The 20,035-nt window shown below is 38.8% G+C and overlaps 4 protein-coding genes across 4 annotated transcripts; 2 read left to right on the top strand and 2 right to left on the bottom strand.

Moving 5' to 3' along the window:
• Window positions 1–42: 42 nt before the first annotated feature.
• Window positions 43–4,914, bottom strand: LOC111605505 (synaptotagmin-14). The gene is made up of 6 exons (XM_023324055.2): window positions 4,570–4,914; window positions 3,534–3,695; window positions 3,143–3,472; window positions 2,807–3,048; window positions 2,110–2,313; window positions 43–2,055 (listed from the first exon to the last, which is right to left on the bottom strand). Exons 1-6 carry the CDS (start codon window positions 4,607–4,609, stop codon window positions 1,285–1,287), a joined length of 1,749 nt encoding a protein of 582 aa, XP_023179823.1. The 5' UTR covers window positions 4,610–4,914; the 3' UTR covers window positions 43–1,284.
• A 483-nt stretch (window positions 4,915–5,397) lies between these two features.
• Window positions 5,398–7,302, top strand: LOC111605543 (programmed cell death protein 2-like). Its single transcript, XM_023324105.2, has 3 exons — window positions 5,398–5,589; window positions 5,910–6,982; window positions 7,039–7,302. The coding sequence occupies exons 1-3, from the start codon at window positions 5,482–5,484 to the stop codon at window positions 7,292–7,294; spliced, it is 1,437 nt and encodes a 478-aa protein (XP_023179873.2). The 5' UTR covers window positions 5,398–5,481; the 3' UTR covers window positions 7,295–7,302.
• Window positions 7,303–7,522: 220 nt separating this feature from the next.
• LOC111605544 (F-box only protein 9) lies at window positions 7,523–9,253 on the bottom strand. Its single transcript, XM_023324106.2, has 3 exons — window positions 8,971–9,253; window positions 8,245–8,909; window positions 7,523–8,184 (listed from the first exon to the last, which is right to left on the bottom strand). Exons 2-3 carry the CDS (start codon window positions 8,901–8,903, stop codon window positions 7,542–7,544), a joined length of 1,302 nt encoding a protein of 433 aa, XP_023179874.1. The 5' UTR covers window positions 8,904–8,909; window positions 8,971–9,253; the 3' UTR covers window positions 7,523–7,541.
• Window positions 9,254–9,543: 290 nt separating this feature from the next.
• Window positions 9,544–11,534, top strand: LOC111605517 (DNA-directed RNA polymerase III subunit RPC3). The gene is made up of 6 exons (XM_023324075.2): window positions 9,544–9,923; window positions 9,989–10,490; window positions 10,547–10,652; window positions 10,711–11,060; window positions 11,119–11,286; window positions 11,349–11,534. The coding sequence occupies exons 1-6, from the start codon at window positions 9,649–9,651 to the stop codon at window positions 11,514–11,516; spliced, it is 1,569 nt and encodes a 522-aa protein (XP_023179843.1). The 5' UTR covers window positions 9,544–9,648; the 3' UTR covers window positions 11,517–11,534.
• Window positions 11,535–20,035: the final 8,501 nt, after the last annotated feature.

Genomic DNA, 20,035 nt, shown 5'->3' with positions numbered 1-20,035 from the left:
CTCTCTGCTAACATCAACAACATTAAATGTTGTTTTACATATATATATGTAGATATATATTCCAAGCAACCAGCATATAAATATGTGTTAAATGTTGCTGGGGTCAAATTTCTTATCAATATCAACTTCATCTGCTTCTCGCGTTCTCTTGCTCAGCTTCCGTTCGGTTTTACAATAGATTTTTGTTTGTGCGTATTTATTTAATTTGTATCCAAAGGTACGGGAATTTGTTTATTCATATAAAAAACTGGAACAATGCGTATGAATATTCTTGTTTCAAGAATTTTCTTGTTGCTTTTGTAATGTTTTATGCGTTGGCTACAATTGTTGTTGCTGTGTCTTTTTTATTTTTATTAATTTGCAGATCGTTAACCAGAACAGTCTGAAATTGGATATACAGACTTAGATAGCTGTGTGTATTAATAGCTGTAAAAGTTCTGTTTCCTATTTCTTGTTGGTATTTGCAGATGTTATGAGGCCCATTTCTTCGCCCATATCGCCTGGCAAAATGTTCTGGTTAAGCTGTTTAACAATTCTAAGTAAGGTATGTTATAATTTATACTTTCTTTCTTGTATTTTCTATTTATAATAATGTAATAAAAAAGTGCTAGTCCTGTTAGACCATCAAAACCTTTGCGGTTAAATTGAGTTGCAGAGAAATAGTAATTCCAAAAAATTGACATGCGAATGACATGTCGCGCCCTCAATGTTTCTTTGTTTTTCCTTTTATATCATATTCATTATCACAAACAATTATAAAGTTTAAATTTTTCCTTGGTTTTGTGTTATAGTAACAAGTTATGCTTATGCAGTTGCGTACAAAAATTTTAATATTCTAATTAATTGTTTTCGGTTTTTCTGTTTTTTTTTTTTCTCACACTTTATAATAAAAACGTGTGTTTGCCAAATTTGATTTGTTTCCAAATTACAAATACTTTTTTGATGCCCGCCCGTGGGCTCATATCTGGTCGAGCCAGATCTTCCAAAAAATACAATATGTAGTCCTTGGGGGAACACAAAGTTTCCGATCAGCGATCAAAATAATTTGGTTCTCCACTGCATTCCAAAAAAAAAGCTCCAATCGAAAAGTTAAAGTAAACCTTTCTACACAAAATCCAGCTCCAGGCCGGGCTCAATGTCGACTGCAACCGCGTTGTCTGCAGGGAATTGAGCCTCGTCGGACTCCTTACGCGTTTTATCCTTGGACCGGTCCTTGAACGCAGCAAAGCTCAATTTCTTGAACGCTTTACTGCTGCGTCCCGTGGACTGTCCCAACTGCTCGAATCAGGAATCCACCAGCACATGCCATCGCGCCAATATCTCACCTTTTGGCATTTCACAAACATCGGCCCAATGGGCGCACTCTTCCGGTCCGGATGAGTTTAGACCGAGGCTAAACCAACCGACCATCTCATTCTTCTTCATATGCCTTTTGGCATACACCGAGATCATGAGCGTGACATCGTTCAGCTGAAACAAAGCCACCTGGAAAGCAAAGGTCTCCTTGAATAGCGGATTGGGTCCACGACGTATGGACGTTTTGGCTCTTGAAATCTCCTGGCCAATGCTGCTGACCATGCACAGCTTCACATATGTATCCGGCGCCTTGTTCAGCGTCAGACTACGAAACTGACTGCCTTTGATGATCTCGACGCTGAGACGACCCGTCACTCCGTTGTAGCTCAGACCCAAAAGCAGCTCCGAAACGCCTCCGTGCTGCATGGAGGATGTGGACCCAGCACTGTCCGATCTGGCCAGACTCAGCAGATCACTGGTCGAACCCAAAAGCGAAGTTGTTACACGTGGCTCCAGCGGCAGCCACAGATTGGTCTCCAGCTCCAAATCGACGGTGGCAAAGCTCACATAAGCCTCGCCGATGAGACGCTCCTTGCGCAAACGTTCACATCCATACAGCCGCACACGCAGACCCATGTTGTTAACGTCCTCTGGATTGACACGATGCAGCAAAAAACTCTCCATATACTGCGGATTCTCGCCGCTGCGTATCTTGGTCTTGTGCTTTTGCTTCTTATTTGGCAGCATCAGCATGCGCACCTGAACGAAAAGAAGATATGATATTTGGTAATTTGATTAGGTTTTTCTGCTCACCTGTGTGTGCGTCTGCTGACCATTGGCCAAAGGCGGCAGACTTCTCGCCTGCATCACATGCACCGTCATTTTCCTCATTGGCGCATCGTACAGCAACGACATCTCCAGCTCAATGGGCCCTCGCGGAGCTGTGATCTTAGCATCACTGACCAGCATATCATCCGACTTGATCGAACGCAAGTCGCTGGTATCAAAAAGAGGTTCCTAGCCAAATGAAATGAAGAATATATATATATTTAATGAAAATACCTTAGAACTAATAAGGTTAAGCCTTAAACAAGTGATATCTGAGAAATTTTGATTTTGATTTTCGCCGTCTTTCTAGCTTCATGTTAAAATTAGACTATATCTTGGATCTTTTAGGAGTTAGTATTTGTTTTTTAATGTATACTTTTAAATATATGAGCAAACGTTCATTAGCATTTTATAATATTAAACATAGTTAGAAAGGTAAGAAGAATTGGGCTAAAACGAATTTTTTAGGATAAACTTGTAGATATAAGATAAGAGTAAAGAACCTAAGGAATATCAGACAACCAATATAACCAAAGAGCAAAGGGACTAAATAGTCAAAAGAATAGGTATCTATCTTACTCTGAACGAGGTTTTTCTAAAACGTTTTCTTTTTCAAATTATTTTCTTTACACTAAGGTCAAAAATTGATCAGTCCTATAAAATTGCTCTGAGCTTTGCTTACATCATCGTTGTTGTTGTTGTTGGTAGCTGTGTTGTTATTGTTGTTGCTGCTGTTGTTTTGATTGAAGTTATGATTAGTTGTGCTATTGTTGTTGTTGTTGTTGCTATTTAAACTAGTAGTAATTGGCACCACAACCACGCTATCTCTATCCTTCTCGGCTTTTTGTGGCTGCACATCGACCTTATGTTGATATTTTTGTGACTTGGCATAGGAGTGTCTCAGTGCCGATGCAGCCGGCACAGCTGCAAATGGAAAATGGAAAATGGTAAATGGAAAATGTATATATTATATATCTTATATCCACATCAATTAGAGTCACTTATGTAGCTGTTGTACCTCTGCTGTCGGCTGTCAAAATGCCCGTTTGGCTGTCGACAGATGCCTCGATGGAGTCATTGGAGCTGCACTCGCTATGTGATGACGGTATGCCGACCTTGCCCCGTTCAGCAATGGCCAAAGGGTCACGTGTCACTGTCACCCTCTGCAGGTCAGCCTGATGATAATTGAAACTTTGGCCGGTCAATGGATTCCGCTGATCAATGCCCATGCCATAGCCGACAAATTTGCCATTTGGCAATAGATTATTATTCTGCTGATGCCATCGCAGGCGTCGTAGCATATCCTCCTCCGAGTCGGAGCTGGTGTTCTCATAGCGACGTTTGCGTGCTAAGCGAGTATAATTTTGATGGTTAAATAAATATTTGAAATGCTCCAGCTAGTTACTTACTAATCTTCTGCACACATTTGGCTGCCAAATGTCGCTCGTCACAGCAGTTGATGCCATGGCGATGGTGAAAACAGCATCTGCGACTTATATATAAGAAAAGCAACAAAAGTAGCACCAAGACACCGAAAAATGCACCCAATAAGGTCGTGACCTCAACAGTACCTGCAACCAATTGGATTTATTAATTATTAATGGGGTAATTGAACTAGTTCTTACTATTTGAATTTTAAATCAGTCAAAACAAGTAAGAGTGCTGTGGTGGGGACAGCCAGACTGGGGGATATCGTGAACCCGGCGAGAACTGCTTTTCGAGCCATGCTATGTGTTATTTCATGTGTTCATGACGGACAGACGGCCTTGGAGGAAGAATATATATATTTTATGGGGTCTGTTTCGCGTCCATCTCTAAATTTCCTGCTCCACTGAGTTTAGGATGTAATAAAAATCATAACAAATTTAATGAATTCATAATATAGAAATAACATAATACAGAGAACTCCTTACTCGCAGCGATAGACAAGTCAGCCTTGCAAATTGATTAGCGTTAGAAGTTTGGAATGGTCTATAAAAGTCTGAAAGACCATTATTTAAAGCAGAGCTATGGTCCGACAATCTTCTAGGTAGCATAAATGAAGCTAATGACTTTTCTCTTTGTGTATTATATTATTTCTCCGCTGTGTATTATATTATATATATTAATATATGAAATATTTTTTAGTAATTTTTAAGTTGACGAGGAATAAGGACAACCCTTTCTGAACCATAGCTGCAAAACATAAAATTAGAGTAGAATGAATACTTCTAAGTCTTAAGCTTCAACTAAGTTGTCTATCATGCAACCATTAATCAAACGAAAATAATTAATCTTGTTAAATGCTTAATGAAAGCTTTTCTCGCTAAGTTCAATGAACATACATTAGAAAATTTCCCTAACCAATCGTGAGGCCACAAATTGACACTCTTCGACATATCCCACCGTACCCCACTCAGTTGCTCATTCGGTAAACAAATGAAAATTGACATTGACAAAACATACCCAATGTAGCAGTGCTATCCACACCAGATGTAACAATCATGTTGGTTGTTCATGCGTAGAGTCGTGTTTTTGTATTTCGTTTAACAATTCTTTAAATTAAACTCTATATTGCTTTTGTCGGAAATGGTATGCTTATGCTTAAATTGCGTTTTGATTACTATTGAACTAAATTACAAAAGCTCCACATATGACAGCACGCAGTGAAGCACGGTAAAAATTCAATCGATTTTTCACAGGACAATGACTATTTTGTTGACCGAGAGCTCGAAATGGGATGCATTTGAAAAAATATTATACTAATAACATATACTAATCGTAGTAATACAGTATTCAAAGTCTTTGTTTTTTAATACAATCTATTTACACAGTAAAAATTAATTAGTTTTGTAAAACTAAAATAAAATTTTTATTATTAAATGTTTTTGTGTGAAATATTCAACATTTTGTTGCACGTCCGGCACTGCCTGTAGCTAGTTTATTAATAATTATGCACTGGCTGTTCGAGCACTTGAAATATTTTTTAGTTGAATAGCAGCAAATAAAAGTGAAAGGATTCGAAAGCTTTCCCCCACATCCTGTGTGTGTACAAGTAACAGTGAAAGCTTGAGCTTAACAAATGTCATGTCAAAACAACTGTTGCTTTGTTACGAATCAAATACGATTATGTAAATTAAGAAATTACATATTTGGTTTTCAAAATTTATTTTTAAATAATAATAATAATATTAAAACAGATTTGAATTTATTTTTGGGTCATTCATATTTTTGAATTGGAGCGCAGTTCTGTTTTATATATCGATGTTAGTCCATCATGGCTTATCGATAGATTACGACCATCTCTAAGTCGATAGGATAACGTGTGTGTTACATTTCGTGTGTGTCCAACTAAAAACCAATTTAAAAGATGAAAAAATGGCAAAGAATAAATCGACGGTGTATTTAGGCTATGAAGATGAGGAAATTACGGCCAAGCAGGCTGCATTCCTCAATAGCTGTACAAATAAAATCGGTGGCACACCAGTAAGTACAAGAGATGAGCGATTTTCTAGCTCCTGTTAAAGGACTCATCCCAAGTATTTCATTGACAGTGAATTTTCTATGTAATTAAGAATGTATATATTTACGTATGATTTAGAAATGTATGTTATAACACAAAAAATATACATAAATATATCTAGTAGTAGAGCACTCCATTAATTGCATGTGACTTCTCGTTTGGCAAGTCCTTGTGAGCTGTTAAGCTAACAAAATCTATATACATATATACTTACATACATACAAACGTAGTCAGTCAATTGGTGAGAGACAGTACATAATTAAAATTGATTTTTTTCCAATAGAATTGGCCGAGACATGAAGTAACCGTGCCCGTGTGTCCGCTGTGCGGCATGGCACGTCCTTTGATCGTCCAAATGTATGCGCCCCTGGATCGCTCGCAGTTTCATCGCAATCTGTATGTATTTGCCTGTGTAAGCCCGGCCTGCTCGCAGAATCAGAAAAGCTGGGTGTGCGTGCGTACCCAGCATCTAGATAATCAGTTTGATATCATAACCGAGCAGTCACCCAAGTTGGTTAACAAGCAGAACAAGAAGAAGAACAAGTCAACTGCCTTGCCAAAGGTAAATTGGTGTAGCGGCGCAGATGACTGGGGCTGGGGCGAACCGGAAATCGTGGACGAGGCCATGGACCAGACGGCCGATGACGAGCAGAATGAGCGAAATGGCAATGTCAGACCAAATGGCCTACAATATGAGAAGCCCGATGAAGAATTCGAGATCTCAGGTACAGTGGCGCATGATGTCGGAACGAAGTTGGGCGATGATGACGATGACGATGAAAGTACCTCGGTTGAGAACGATTTGGTCTGTGGCTTTGGTCAAATCGACATGAATTCTCCTGAAAAAGCTGGTGAGGATCCGAATGCCAATTGTGCGGCAGCAGTTCTGCCAACGGCAAGTAACGATGGAGCTGGGGCAGGCGCAGGCGCTACAGCCATGATATGCGCTGAAATCGAGGGTCCAGAAACGGATGTCGTGCTTGTCGATACACCCAAGAAACCGGAACGGGATCTAATTGCACTGCTGAAGCATACTTCGTTGCCGGCCACGCTGGGGCCGTTGTCCCAGATCAAGGACCTAACCCTTAAGTCAATTTATATTGCTGTGGATGTCGAGACAAATGCAAAGCAAGATGAGTATGATAACTATGCTGGCTCACTTGCAATGGATCACATACGCGACTTATATCAAGAGTACAAGCTGCAGGATGAGAATCCTGCGCGTTCGCCAGTCGCCGGCGGTAGCGAGGCATGCGATGAGCAGGAGACGTACGAGAAGGCGCTGCCAGCCCATGGCGATGTGGTGTTCCACAATTTTATCACAACCATACAAGAAAATCCAGGCCAGTTGTTGAGGTATTTATAAAATAATCTAATTAAATTTGCCTCTTGTTTAACCAGACCTGTTGCAGATATTCTCGTGATGCCCATCCACTGCTGGTGGCACCGTTTAACGAGCCGCTGCCAAAGTGTCAAAATTGCAAGGGCGAAACTATCTGTGAGGTGCAGCTGTTGCCAACACTGATCCCAAAGCTGCGATTCCAACAGAACTCCTGCAATGCCCCAATTGAATATGGCAATGTGTTAGTTTTTACTTGCTTGAAGAGCTGCTGGGATACGCCCGATCAGATGCGCTACGAGCACGTTGTGGTTCAGTCCGAAACTTAGATCAACTCCAGTCAAAAAGATCAATTTATTTCAATTGCTAATTGCATTAGCTTAGAGAATGAAAAGCTAAGCTTTTTCACTTATCCTAGGATGATTTTATGCTCTAGTTGTTAAGAATGTTGTACGCTTTTAGAGAGCAAATGCCGAATTATCGCATAGTTGCTAACGACTCGTTATTTCCACTCACACTAAAAACTTTTAATTAGAGAAACGCTATGTAATTTGTTTTATTTACACAAAATCAAAATTAAGAGAGCGGCGCATCGGCATCCAGATGATAGCTCTTTACGGCGGAGAACCATAACGGCGGATACTTGGCGGCTGTTAAATCAAATTCAGAGCTTTGCTCCACCTTATTCCGCTGCTGCACCAACGTGTAGTTGGACCAAACCAGCTGCGCAAAACGTCGCTTGGGTGAGTTCATGATGCGTAGCTCAATCACATACTGCGTATTGGTACTGTCTTCCTCTCCGGGCATCAGACTACCACGACGATGTCGCTGTGCCGTGGTCCTGGCATGTTGTTGTGTCTTCTGCAACATCAGAGTTACAGTGCTGCCAAAGAGCCGATAACGACCGCGCATCACATCAGGACGTGTATGATAGAGTTGCTTTAGCTTGTTAACACCCTGCGCTGGTTCATCAGCACTTGTCATCATGAGCACTTTGCCATCGGGCAGAAAACGTATATAGCGATAGTATTCGACTAGCTGCAGCGGCCTGTAAAACTGATCCTGAAAACTATTCTCGCCCATGCGTAAGTAGGTGGTTTTGCTGATGTAGCAGCCATTGAATAGTACTCGATCGCGCCTTATAAACATATCCCGCCAGGTCTCGTAGCATGCACCACCGTCCTTCGCATCTAACGTGCCCACATTGTGGCCCCACACTCTGTCGAATAGGAAAGGTAAGTTAGCCATTGTCACAAGCATTAAATCTGTGTTTTCTTACTTGACGCAAGCCAATCGCCATAGCTCCTCGTCTCGCCCATACACATAGAAACCTTTGCAAACAGCTGAAAACTGTTCCAGGGAACGCATATCCAGCTGAGAGGATACCACCCAACGCAATATATTGATTAAAATCTCAGGTGGTAGATCGGAAATGTGCAAATTATTTCCCGTTGTTAAAACACTTGAATCGCGACTGTTTATAACGATTTTGCCTCCGTAGATTTCCTCACAGCAAAGATCACGCAGGAACTTCTCATACAAACCATCAATTGGCTCTACATCTTCTTTAGCCTCCTTGTCGGCCAAATCAAGTTGCTTAGCAAAATCACCGGGTAGATTATGATACTTTTTGTTGGCATCTACTATTAATTTTTGCTGCTCGTAAAATTTAAACTCAATATCAGGTACCATTTGGGTGGCTTTGCGGTAGTAGGCTAGAGCGTCATACACTTTGCCTCGCTGCTCCAACTCCACGGCTGTGCGATAGAGGGTCTCAGCCCTGGCTTGCGCTTCAATGTCATGAATGCCGGGCGGCTGATCTTTTGCCTGCGAGCATTCGTTTTGTCCGTGAAGCTCGCGCTGCCAGTTCACGCGAAATTCATCGAGCTCACGGCTTTGGTAACCGGAAGAAGCGTCCGGCTCGGTCACTTCCGACATTGGGCTCTTTGTGGTGAAATGCGTTTATTAGTAACTGCTTTCTATCTTATCTAATGCATAATCTAACCTGTAATTACGTTGTTTTTTTTTTGTCTAGAAATGTGTTCGCTCTAGCTCTATATCCAGTTCCATGTAAAAATCAAAAGCGTTAGACACTATTATGAATGGTCGTGCGTATTGTTGATAACGGCCGCACGCTTGTTTACCCATGGATTTTAAAATGATTTTTCGCTGCATGGACAATTTATCAGGCAGTCCAATTATTTGGCATAAGCCCCACCAGGCGAATATTTATAGTAAATATTTTGCTGCGCAATGTTTTTCTTTTAAAACTATCGATAACTCTTTTTTGATTGGTACCTACAATGATGACAATCACATGTAGTACATATATACAAAAATTGTACACTAGATCGTATGAAATGGTACATATATTTCTACGGAATTCTTTTTATTAATTGTTAAGTCGCTACATAAAAGGGGTTAGCTAACTATAAATAAAAGGATATTAGAACATTATTTATTAACATTTTTGAAGATCACATATAATAAAAATTGTACTCGGATGTATATAGTTGCATACTATATATTTTGTGGTACAGCTTTTCAAACGTTTCTCAACACTAAAATATCGATTTATCGATATTATTGTGGGAGTTCGGGCTCAATGTGGCCGGTTAGTTTGTTTATATTTTGCCTGTTGGTCTTTAATAAAAGCTGATCGAGATTGTTAAACAGAATAAGCATGTCTGCTGACTATGCACACCTGTGCTCATCTATACTGGAGCAATGCTTTGGCAAAGTTGTACAGTCCGTGGCGGATTGCCTCTTCTCAGCTACCACGCGCACACTGTCACAAATTGTGAGCAGCACGAATTTCTCTCGTAAGGAAGTGGTGCTCGCTGTGGCGGTTCTGATCAAATTTCGTCTGGTCAACTTTGAGCCATCCAAGAACAACCCATTTCTGGCCGAATATTCGCTGAGGCGGGAAGATGTGATATGCCTGCTTCGATACTCCCGGTTCGTTGGCTAAATATATATATTATATTTGAATTATATATAACTAATCGAGTCATGTATTTTAGCTATATTCATCTTGTACAGACGAAGTACGGGAATGTAGGTGCTTCAATAGCGGAGGAGCTGCTCAATGCGGGCTCGGAAACGGCAACCGGCTTATTGCTCAAATGTTTATCTGACGGTGAAAACAAGGCGGAGAGTGCCGAAACTTATAGAGATACATTTATCAAAATGATATCCGATCATTACATCATTAAAATTCCGGAACTGATGCCAGGCGATGAGCAGGATGAGGCTGTGCCCAAGTTCCAGAAAAACGAATGTGGCTTCTTTGTGCCACCCAACATAGATCTACAGTTGTTGGCGCAGATCCAAAAAGGCGAGGCGACTCTATCGAAGGCATTGGATGGGGCCATCGTGTGGAGCCTTAACTATGATCGGTTCCATCAAGAGTTCCGGGATGACATCATGAAGCTTGCCATTGAGCGAAAGTTGGGAGAAAACGCCGCTGAATGCTTTAGTTTTATCTTAAACCTCATATATAATACCACCGATCCGTGGCAGAGAGTAAGATTTGAATGCATGCCAAAGTATTCTTATTAAAAATCCTTTATCATTTACAGAAAGCTTCAAACTTGGTCACATTTGTGGAGATAAAACAAGCGATTGAGCGTAAATCGAATAATATGGAATTGATTAAATATTTGGATCAGTATATATGCTTGATAAGTAAACAAATCCATAATAACTTTTAATGTTTCTCTATAAGAACTAACATTTTTTTCAGTGGATGACTCTCTTGGCTTTCTCCGCAAAGTGGGCGACATGGGTGGTGGTCAGTATTTGGTGGACATGGAGAAGACATTCGAATCGTTGGCCTTTGCTTGTGTGGAGGCTGTTATAACCGAACGATTCGGCTCGAAAGCTGCGCGTATATTTCGTGTGATACGCGTTAAGAAATTCATCGAACAGGAAGATCTACAAAAGGAGGCTATGATACCAGCAAAGGAGGCCAAGTCCCTTGCCTATAATCTCTTTCAGGAACAATTCATACATGTTAAAGTTATCAAGAAGCCCGGCGGAGGAGGGAGTGGTCCGGCCAAGGCATTCTACCTATTTCAAATCAAAGATAAAGATGTATGCAAATACTTTCATTGAAGTCAAACATTAGTTTATATCGAACACTCCATTGTAGACTGTGCGAATGTTGCTGGACAATTGCTTCAAGTCCTTGTACAATACGATAAGACGTTCTAACTATGAGAAAAATGAGCATAAAGGGTTGATTGAGAAATCGCAAAGGCTGGACAGCATAGTGGAGGCGATGAAGGAGCGTGGCGAATCGGACGAATATATTGCGGAGGTAACTGACTCTTCTAAATTGTTTTAAACTCAATTCATTTGTTGGTGCTTCTTTTTTTGTAGATTGTGGAGACGTTTACACCACCCGAATGTGAAATACTAAATAAAGTTAAGAACCGCATAAAGACCTTGTCCAAAGCCGAAATGACACTGGACGATACGATTTTTCTATTACAAATGTATCAGCACCACTGTACGACACTGCCAACAGGAATTCAGAAGTTTAAATAAAAATCAAAATAAAACAAATGTTTTCAAATTATATTTAAAGTTGCAATGTTGTAATCTAGCATGGACATCAACCTTTACATATAAATGTATAATTATATCGTAAAGTGTTGCTGCCTTACGATATTCATGATTTGCCGATGTGTACGATAACAAGCATGTCTACAATTTGTACCTTTAGTCCTTTTGTTCTAATTTAGCATGGACTCCTACCTTTGCATAGTCTCCACGTATATTTTGCACTGTGTAGCTTAGAATTTGAAAACCTGTATTTATTTCCCTTACGATATTTATTTGATTTTAGTTCTTATTGTGTTCATGTTTTTTAGCTTTTGTTTGTGTACGAAACTGCCTTAAGCTATCTGGCAGCACAATAAAAACTGGCTGGCAATGATTAATTAATTTAAATTTGAATTTGAAAATTTGAGAAAGCAATATTTAGTAGTGCAATAATTAAATAAATAAAAATAAATTGTGAAAAATGCCAATTTATTTGTTTATTTTAGTGTATATTTTTTATATATATTTATAAAATTATATTTTGTTAGATATATTTTGCTCATTAATTCTTAATGGTATTTATGTATAGTGTTTCATGCGGAACACAAAAAAAATATATATAACATTATTTTATTAACCAATTTCTCAAATTCATTTACAGCATGTTTTATAAAAATCTGATTAAAAATGTTAAACTGTGTAAATAATAAATTTTAAGTCTGAAATCGGAAACTATCGAAAGCCTATCTTTCTTTTTTCTAAGACTAACCCTTCCCAATTGTCAACGATCATTTGATTTACTATATTTTTACATATGAACTCTGACTTGAGCCCCGTTTTGATATGGGCCGCATGCGAATGCTGCTGTCCGCTCGGCGCAAATTGCTGACTGGAAGGCAAGAATAGCAATAAAAGCGTAAATTAATTAACAATATCGTATTTCCATATGCTTCACAGCAACCGACCGAGCGGGCAAGCGAATGGGAGACCGGGCGACCGGGCGAGCGAATGGGAGACCGGGCGACCGGGCGAGCGAATGGGAGACCGGGCGACCGGGCGACCGAGCGAGTCAGGCAATGTCAAAACACCCAGCCACACGCTTTGGCACACGCCCCCTCAGAGTCGACGCCCATTCGCACACCCCACGTTTATTTGCATAAGTAGCTCAGCTTTGCCTGGCACCGGCAAAAAGTCGCACAAGCAAAAGGCGAGCGAGTTGTAGTCAGGCAGCTAAAACACATATTTTTTCTTGTTTTGTTTTTACATATGTCTGCGGATGAAAAGAAATTTGTTGGGCGCAAGGAGTTCCACTAGCTGAATGATGTGCTTCATAATAGAATCAGCTAACCAGATCCTTAAGCAAACCGAGCAAAGCCTATCGCTTCCCTGCTTGGTCTGCCACAGCAGATATATTTGCTTTCAGACAGTTTTATCTGGCGGGCAGAAGTCAAAGCATATGTCATATTTAACGCACTCTGACTGGCAAATGCGCGTGTAGCCAGGGCCAAGCGGACAGGTGTACAGATTGATGCTCGATTCCGAGAAGCATTATTAACAAAGTTTGCAGCCAGACATTGGCAGCAAACCACTGTGGCTGGGTTTTATGTTAATCACGGCGCACGTCGAATGGTTTGGGCGAAATTCAACATTTGACAAATTGCCCACAAAGAACGAGAGCTTGAGCAGCAGACTCTCTGTGTGTATGTGTGTGTGTGTGTGTGTGTATGGGTGGGTGGGGGTGGTGTGTGATTTATGTGGATGTGAGAGCATGACTTTGGGGTTTGATGTTAACCTTCGGCGATAAAGGCGGAGGTAATTAGACGCTGCCATTGCATAGCTGCTTTTCCTTTCTCTAGAAGCCAGATATGTGATTTTTAGCACGTACAAACGTGTGGCAACCTAATTAAAATTGAAAAAAAGATGAAGAAAAATTATATAAAAAAATGGAGTCCAAGTCCTTGACACGAAATGCCTAGCCCGGCTCGCTAGCTACTCATCTAATGCGTCACACAAAGTCAAATTCGTGGCAGCCCAAAGCCAAATGCCACTCAAACCATTCAGCCACGAACGTAACTCGCATCCAAGAGCGGGCGAGGCAGAGCGATGCATACGGGGCAGCCGCCCGAATGCTGCGTGGCAGCATGGCAGCGTGGCAGCATGGCATCATGTCGCATGCCTCATTCTATGGGGTAGCTGCTATGCCGTGCCATGCCATGCGTCTCCGTTGTTCTTATGTGCGGGCTGCATTAATAGGGCTCTTTCATCGCGACGAGCCAACGACGAACGCCTGCATATGCAGCGCGCACACACAGTTTCCATTCAGTAGGTGTTTTGTCGGTGTAAAGTGCCCACTTTTTCCCTCAACTAAAAGACGTTAATTGCATTCGGGCTGGACGTCAAAGTCAGCTGGCTGCAGACAGACTACGCTCTGACAGAGAAAACTACGCCTGGAATTCCCAGCAATGTCAGCTACGATTTTATTACAAAATAACTCGCGTACAATATCTAACCAGAGAGACCATCCATTCAAATGTGTGCGATATCAGCCTGAGGCTAAGGATCTAAGTTGCATAAAAGTATGCTCAAATTAGCAAATGTTAAGAAACTTTATAGTTCTTTAGATAATACAATTAATTATAGTTCCTTTTCATGATCTATGATACAAAAATTGATTACAAATTGCAATTGATATGAAACTAATCACAGTAGTTGTATATGCATAAGACTATATATAGTTATATAGTCGCTTCTTCTGGTCATGAAACCTTTAAGTCTTTGCTTTTCGCTTTTCTCAATCAGCTTACATAAAAAACTTGTTGTCAATCATGTGGAGGTCAAAACTAACTCAATAAAAATATAAAAAATTGTAAAACAAACTGAACTCTCCGATTGTTATTGATAGTTGATAATTGATATTGATAGATATTGATATTTAGGCTCTGCTTGTATGAAAATATATTCCAAATTAGAATTCTCTAAGCTAAAACGTTTGTTTTGTTTAAGAATATAGTTCAAAGTCAGCTCAACCTCTCAGTTTATATATACATAAAACAAAGCATCTGCCAAAGAGAACTTTTGGTTTTTTGCCTGAAGCGATGGCATATCAAATGATAGTTTCAGTGCTTCCAATACTTTATCCAAATAATTGCTGCGCTTATGTATTTCAGCAAGGGTCGAAGCTCAAGTTTCAAGTCTCTTACTTCTGTCAGCGCACTGACTTGCAGAGGAACACGTGGTAAGCCAATATAATAGCTAGTATATTCGATTCACTCTGTGGCCACGTATAAAAATCAGTTTACAAAAATAGGATAAACTTAATAAGCATAAGCAATACAACTTTTGAAAAAGGTCAGAGCAATGTTAAATAGTTGAAGAATTAAAATAAATTTAGAAATCAATCAATAAGAAAACATTAGCAACTCAGAGTAAACTCAACAAGTCAGAACTAAATTTAAGCTAAGATTTGTATCACATATCAAGTAAGCAAACTTGTGCAAGCTTGTGTTCTATATTGCGCCTTGTATACTTCAGTCATAAAAGCTACATAGTCGAAATAATATTTAAACATTAATGTCATAAAATAATCTATTCAGCAAAGCTTGTTTTGCTGACATAAAACGTAGATTTCTTAACTTTATTGAAATTTAAAATTTTATAACTCTAAAAAAATCAACCTATATTATATAAAAAACAACTTTTTAAGTATTTTAATTAATGCAAAAATAAATATAGTTTTTATTAAAATTTCAGCACATTTTAATAAACTAATAACATAATTATATATGCTTGCTTAATAATACTTGCAATCTGATCACTTGGCAACTCTCAAATTCTATTTCTCGTTGTTCAATGGCTGCAATGGCTGGACCACTTAGACAACTCATCTATCAAGGACTCCCACGTAGTTTTTTTATTTGACTTGTGTATGAAAAAGAAGCGGAAGGGCGCAGGTCTGCCTAAGCCGCATTAAAACAGTGCAAGCCTTGCCCGGGTCAGAGCTGAAATAAAAATAATAATATATCTTAATAAGTGCTCTTACAGAATGCACACTCGATGTCCACATTTACATACAGACAGACATACGTACGTATTGATATCTATATGTGTATATATTTGTAGCATTCAATCTATCAAGTACAAATTGGTTTTTGAGTTCACGTAGCTTTTTGGATAGCTGAACCGAGCCATCGTTGTCGTACCCATTGCCGTTTGTCTGCTGCTCTCTGATACTCGACGCGCATTGTAGTTAGGTGGTTGCCCACTCCCACGATTACAATCAATATAAATCACATTTACCCAAAGCGAAAATGTTTTCTACTTCAGTGGAGAAGCCAAAAAATTCATACGCAACAGGGGAATTTGCTGCTTTTATTATTTTTTTTTTATCTTCTTCCTCATTTTTACATACATATCCGCATGGCTATGTATGTATTTACTACAACCTATAACTGCAGATAGACGCGAGCGAGTGCTCCCAGTATTGTGGCTGCCACCACCACCTACACAGCTGGCGACTTCTGCCTCCTATTGAGCACGTCTATTTTTTTCCATTTGGCCAAGAAAAAAAACAGCAGGAAAAAAATAGAATAAAAAGGGCAACGAGGCAGGCGAATATGCAACAAATTCTCATTCAAAACACGCACGCAAATTTCTCCAATTCGCATACATGGATGGCAAAAGGCGAAACTGAGACCGTGACTGGGTGGCGAGCAGGGGGAACTGAAACCGAAACCGAAACCGAAACCTAAGTGTAATAGAATGAGGATCGAAAATGTACAACAAAGGATGGCATAATAATAAAAAATTTAAGATGTGTAAAAAACATAAAAAGAAAATTCATTTGCGCCAAATTTGTGGATTTCACCTTAATCTTTGGTCCCAGCCCCCATCGAGCAAACAATGTATGCGAAAATCGATGTAGCACTCAAATGAGTGGATTCTAGGCTAACCGGGCAAGGGTTTAGCCCCAGTCGTTCCTTTTTATAGGTTTGTGGTGAAAGCGCCACGCTTAAAACTCGCATTTGTAGACTTAGATGCCTATGTCTCTATGTGTTGCTCGCCGTGAGTGGGTGGTGGCCTCAGCCCAGCCATAAGAGCTATTTAAGATGAGCTGCCTCTGTCCTGAGTTTCACAATCGCTTACGTGCCTCATCTATACCGCGCGTGTGTGTGCGTGCCTATTAAATCATGTATGCGCCGTAATAAGGAAGCCACATCTTGTATAATGCATATACTGAATCTTAAATTCACATTCACACTAGAGCGACTAGAGGGACGCTGACCAAATTAATGCCGCTCAGTCCGATCTGGCACGGCACGGCCCCCCACCATGTCACTTACTTACTTACGTACTTGCGCCATCCAACTTTCAATTGAATTAATTGAAATTCCTCAGTCAACTAAGGCAAATACATGTGAATACAGCCGTCAGAAGTTTAGCTCGTTTTTAGGCTCATGCTTGGAGACGTCACATAAACATACACAATTATGCAGATTAGTTAGTTGTTATATACATGTCAAGACTTTTCGCTGTGGATGGCTCACCTTTAGTCGCAGTAATTTTCTTTCAAAAATCTATTTTAATTTTAGAAATTCATTTGATTCTTTATGCACAATAACCGAATTGAAAATTTTAATGTCAGTTCAAGCTTCTTAAGTCTATTTATAGCCTCTCCAATATTTCAATCTATCTAATTTGTCATTCTTAATTCGCAACTAATTTATAATTTTGACTAATTATTTTTGCATAAGATTTTATTAGATATTTTAAAATTTCTATAAACTGAATTTAATTTATATAATATATATTTAATTTATATAATATATATTTAGCATATATAATATATATTTTTTAATATATATTTAATTTTTTATATAAATAATTTTGTATAATTCTTTTTAAAATATTTATTTTATTTATATTTATATTTATATTTATTATTTAATTATAATTTGATTTCCTCTTAATTAAAATATTTTATTAAATATTGTAAAACTAAGTAAAAATTTAATTTAAATTAATTAGAATACTAATAAAACGAACTTTAATTTGTTAAATATTTTTTTTCCATTTATTTATTTTATTATTTCCATTTATTTATTTTTATTTCGTTTGTTCATTAGAAGCTTTCTTATGTCTGTCGAATGCTCAATTTTCACTTTCTTGTATTGAATTTAATTTTCTTAACTCAATTAAGTTTATTAAATTTTTTTTTGTTTCCTTTGAAATGTTTCTATTTTTCTATTCAAGTGACCCTCAGTGTGTTATATTCATAAATTTTCGGGTGTTTCCGATTGACCCTCATGTTGCCCTGTGCCAAAGTGCATCAAATTCAATGGAATGCACACGCCCAGCAGCTGTTTAGCAATTGACCAAATGCTTCAAGCAATATTATTTATGAATTTTATACAAACACACACACACACACACACATATATATATATACATATATTTGAATGTACATATATGCATATATATAGGGGATTTCGCACTTGGGCCTAGTCTAATCTATTATATGGAAGGCAATCTGATTCTAAATCTGTATATAGTATGTTTGTCCGCTTGTGTGTGTGTGTGAAAAGCCGGCAATGATGGCGATTTAAGATTGAAAAAATAAACTGTAACAAGCTGCATTGAGATAAAATAATCTCATATGAAAAGAGGGGGCTGCTATTTCGACTACATCTATAAATGCGGGACATTTGCCGGGCTTAGTTAATAATCAACTGTGGCTGTGGCTGTGGCTGAGGCTGAGGCTGTAGCTGTCGCTGTGCCGGGCGGGTCGTGCGTTCTTTTTACTGTTGCGGAATTGAAGTTGATGTACTACATCATCAGCTACATTTCTATATGTACGTATATGAGGGCGGCGTGTCGGACGCACGCACACACACAGACACACACTCGCAGAGAGATGAGATCGCGGCTCGGTAATAAATTGATGGTTATTTTCAAAAATCCAATGACTGTCCGAGCGATCGCTGCACAAATCAGTTGAAGAATCGCACTCGAGCGACAATGTTCTCTCGGTCGCGCGTTACAAGACTCACAGCCCAACTCGAACATGGATCGTGCCCAAGCAGAGTATAATAAATTTATTACATTGAAAACAAATATTAAACTGTGCTTCACATCTTTTTTGCTGGCACATGCAATATATATATAGTTATATATATATACAGCTATGTATTTTCTATATATATGGAAGACAAGCAGAGGCACGAGCAGTTGTTGCTCCTACGACGACTGGTCAATTCTCCGTGCGAGGTTAAGACCCCGCAAAAGGCGCGATAATCACAATCGGCAGCGATGTCGTTTTGTCGCCGACAAAACTTGGCAGCAAAGCTGTGCTCAGACCCCCGTGCAGTTAAATGCCAGCGGCGTTCAGCAGCGGGTGGCTCTGTTCAGCTCTCAGTGTGTTTGTAATTCCAAAGACTCGCCTGCATTGCAGCTGGACACTACAAGAGAAACTTCTACAAAATGGTATTGTGTAATGTGAAGTGAAAAGCACCAAGAAAACGGCATGAACAAGGCATAAGACTAACTTGTCATAGTTTGTCAGTGGCGAGCCTTGACGTCTACGTCTAATTAAATGTAAATTGATAGTTAAAGATCTAAGCAAGTTTATGGCTAAAAATGAATTCGGAAATTGATATTTGCCTAATCAAAATTTAATGTTGAGCTTAAGTAGAATTTCTAGTTAAAAATCAAATGAAATTTAAGTGTTTTTTGAGAAAAAAGTGTAGAATTTGACTGTCGTGATACTCTATATTCATTAAGAATGTGTTGGAAGTATTCAGTTAGCTTGAAGGTAATTAGCTCTAAAGAGTGAGGGAGAACTAGCGTGAGATCTTCATTGGCATACTAAATAGATATTCAAGGCTAGAACTAGTTCTTTGGTATACTAAATCGATATTTATCGATAGACTGTAACGGCATAGTATACAGGAAAACTGAATCCGACAAGAAAATATTTTATTATTTCATTATATTTTTCTTTTCTTACGAATTTACTTTGAAATTCTTTCTAAACATCAATATATATCGATATATTTATCGATTTATTTTCAAACATATTTCCAAGGCTATTAGTTTGATAAATACATTATCATTTTTCAATCATCGACAGTCAAAACTTAATAAAAACTCCTAGTGTCTAGCATACTGAAAAGACTCTGACTAACAATTGGCTACCTTTATATGATAATTTCATAATTGTTCACTCTTGGTAAGTCTTTCATCCTTAAACACCATATCTAAATGCACATATTGCTCTCATCAACCTCAACTGCAGGGTATTTCAGCAGCAGAGCTCGCTCTTAATCATTTCACATATGAATACTGCAGGCAGAGCTGCACAGGAAATTGTGTTAGTCATATGTGAAGTGCTATCAATTGATACTTATGCGTATTGTTAATCTATGTTGTTCACTTGAATATGAAAATGAAAAGTATTTGCATTCATGTATTTGCTTATTAAAATTTGTTATAGTTATTGTTTGCTGCATCTTGCACACACAACAATT

The sequence above is a fragment of the Drosophila hydei genome, unplaced genomic scaffold (genome assembly GCF_003285905.1).
Source record: "Drosophila hydei strain 15085-1641.00,03,60 unplaced genomic scaffold, DhydRS2 tig00000290-arrow-arrow-pilon, whole genome shotgun sequence".
NCBI classification, from domain to species: Eukaryota; Metazoa; Arthropoda; class Insecta; order Diptera; family Drosophilidae; genus Drosophila; species Drosophila hydei.
The sequence above is the reverse complement of the archived record's forward strand: the minus strand, read 5'-3'. Positions and strand labels throughout refer to the sequence as shown.

What these genes read in the sequence shown, in the direction of transcription:
- LOC111605505 (XM_023324055.2), bottom strand. Translation starts at nt 4,609, where the DNA reads ATGATTGTTACATCTGGTGTGGATAGCACTGCTACATTGG. An exon ending in CAAATGTGTGCAGAAGATTA is followed by an intron (nt 3,473 to 3,533) that starts GTAAGTAACTAG and finishes ATACTCGCTTAG; the next exon opens with CACGCAAACGTCGCTATGAG. An exon ending in TTTGACAGCCGACAGCAGAG is followed by an intron (nt 3,049 to 3,142) that starts GTACAACAGCTA and finishes TTCCATTTGCAG; the next exon opens with CTGTGCCGGCTGCATCGGCA.
- LOC111605543 (XM_023324105.2), top strand. Translation starts at nt 5,482, where the DNA reads ATGGCAAAGAATAAATCGACGGTGTATTTAGGCTATGAAGATGAGGAA. An exon ending in ATAAAATCGGTGGCACACCA is followed by an intron (nt 5,590 to 5,909) that starts GTAAGTACAAGA and finishes TTTTTCCAATAG; the next exon opens with AATTGGCCGAGACATGAAGT. An exon ending in AATCCAGGCCAGTTGTTGAG is followed by an intron (nt 6,983 to 7,038) that starts GTATTTATAAAA and finishes GACCTGTTGCAG; the next exon opens with ATATTCTCGTGATGCCCATC.
- LOC111605544 (XM_023324106.2), bottom strand. Translation starts at nt 8,903, where the DNA reads ATGTCGGAAGTGACCGAGCCGGACGCTTCTTCCGGTTACCAAAGCCGT. An exon ending in TGGCGATTGGCTTGCGTCAA is followed by an intron (nt 8,185 to 8,244) that starts GTAAGAAAACAC and finishes CCTATTCGACAG; the next exon opens with AGTGTGGGGCCACAATGTGG.
- LOC111605517 (XM_023324075.2), top strand. Translation starts at nt 9,649, where the DNA reads ATGTCTGCTGACTATGCACACCTGTGCTCATCTATACTGGAGCAATGC. An exon ending in CCACCGATCCGTGGCAGAGA is followed by an intron (nt 10,491 to 10,546) that starts GTAAGATTTGAA and finishes TATCATTTACAG; the next exon opens with AAAGCTTCAAACTTGGTCAC. An exon ending in TTCAAATCAAAGATAAAGAT is followed by an intron (nt 11,061 to 11,118) that starts GTATGCAAATAC and finishes ACTCCATTGTAG; the next exon opens with ACTGTGCGAATGTTGCTGGA.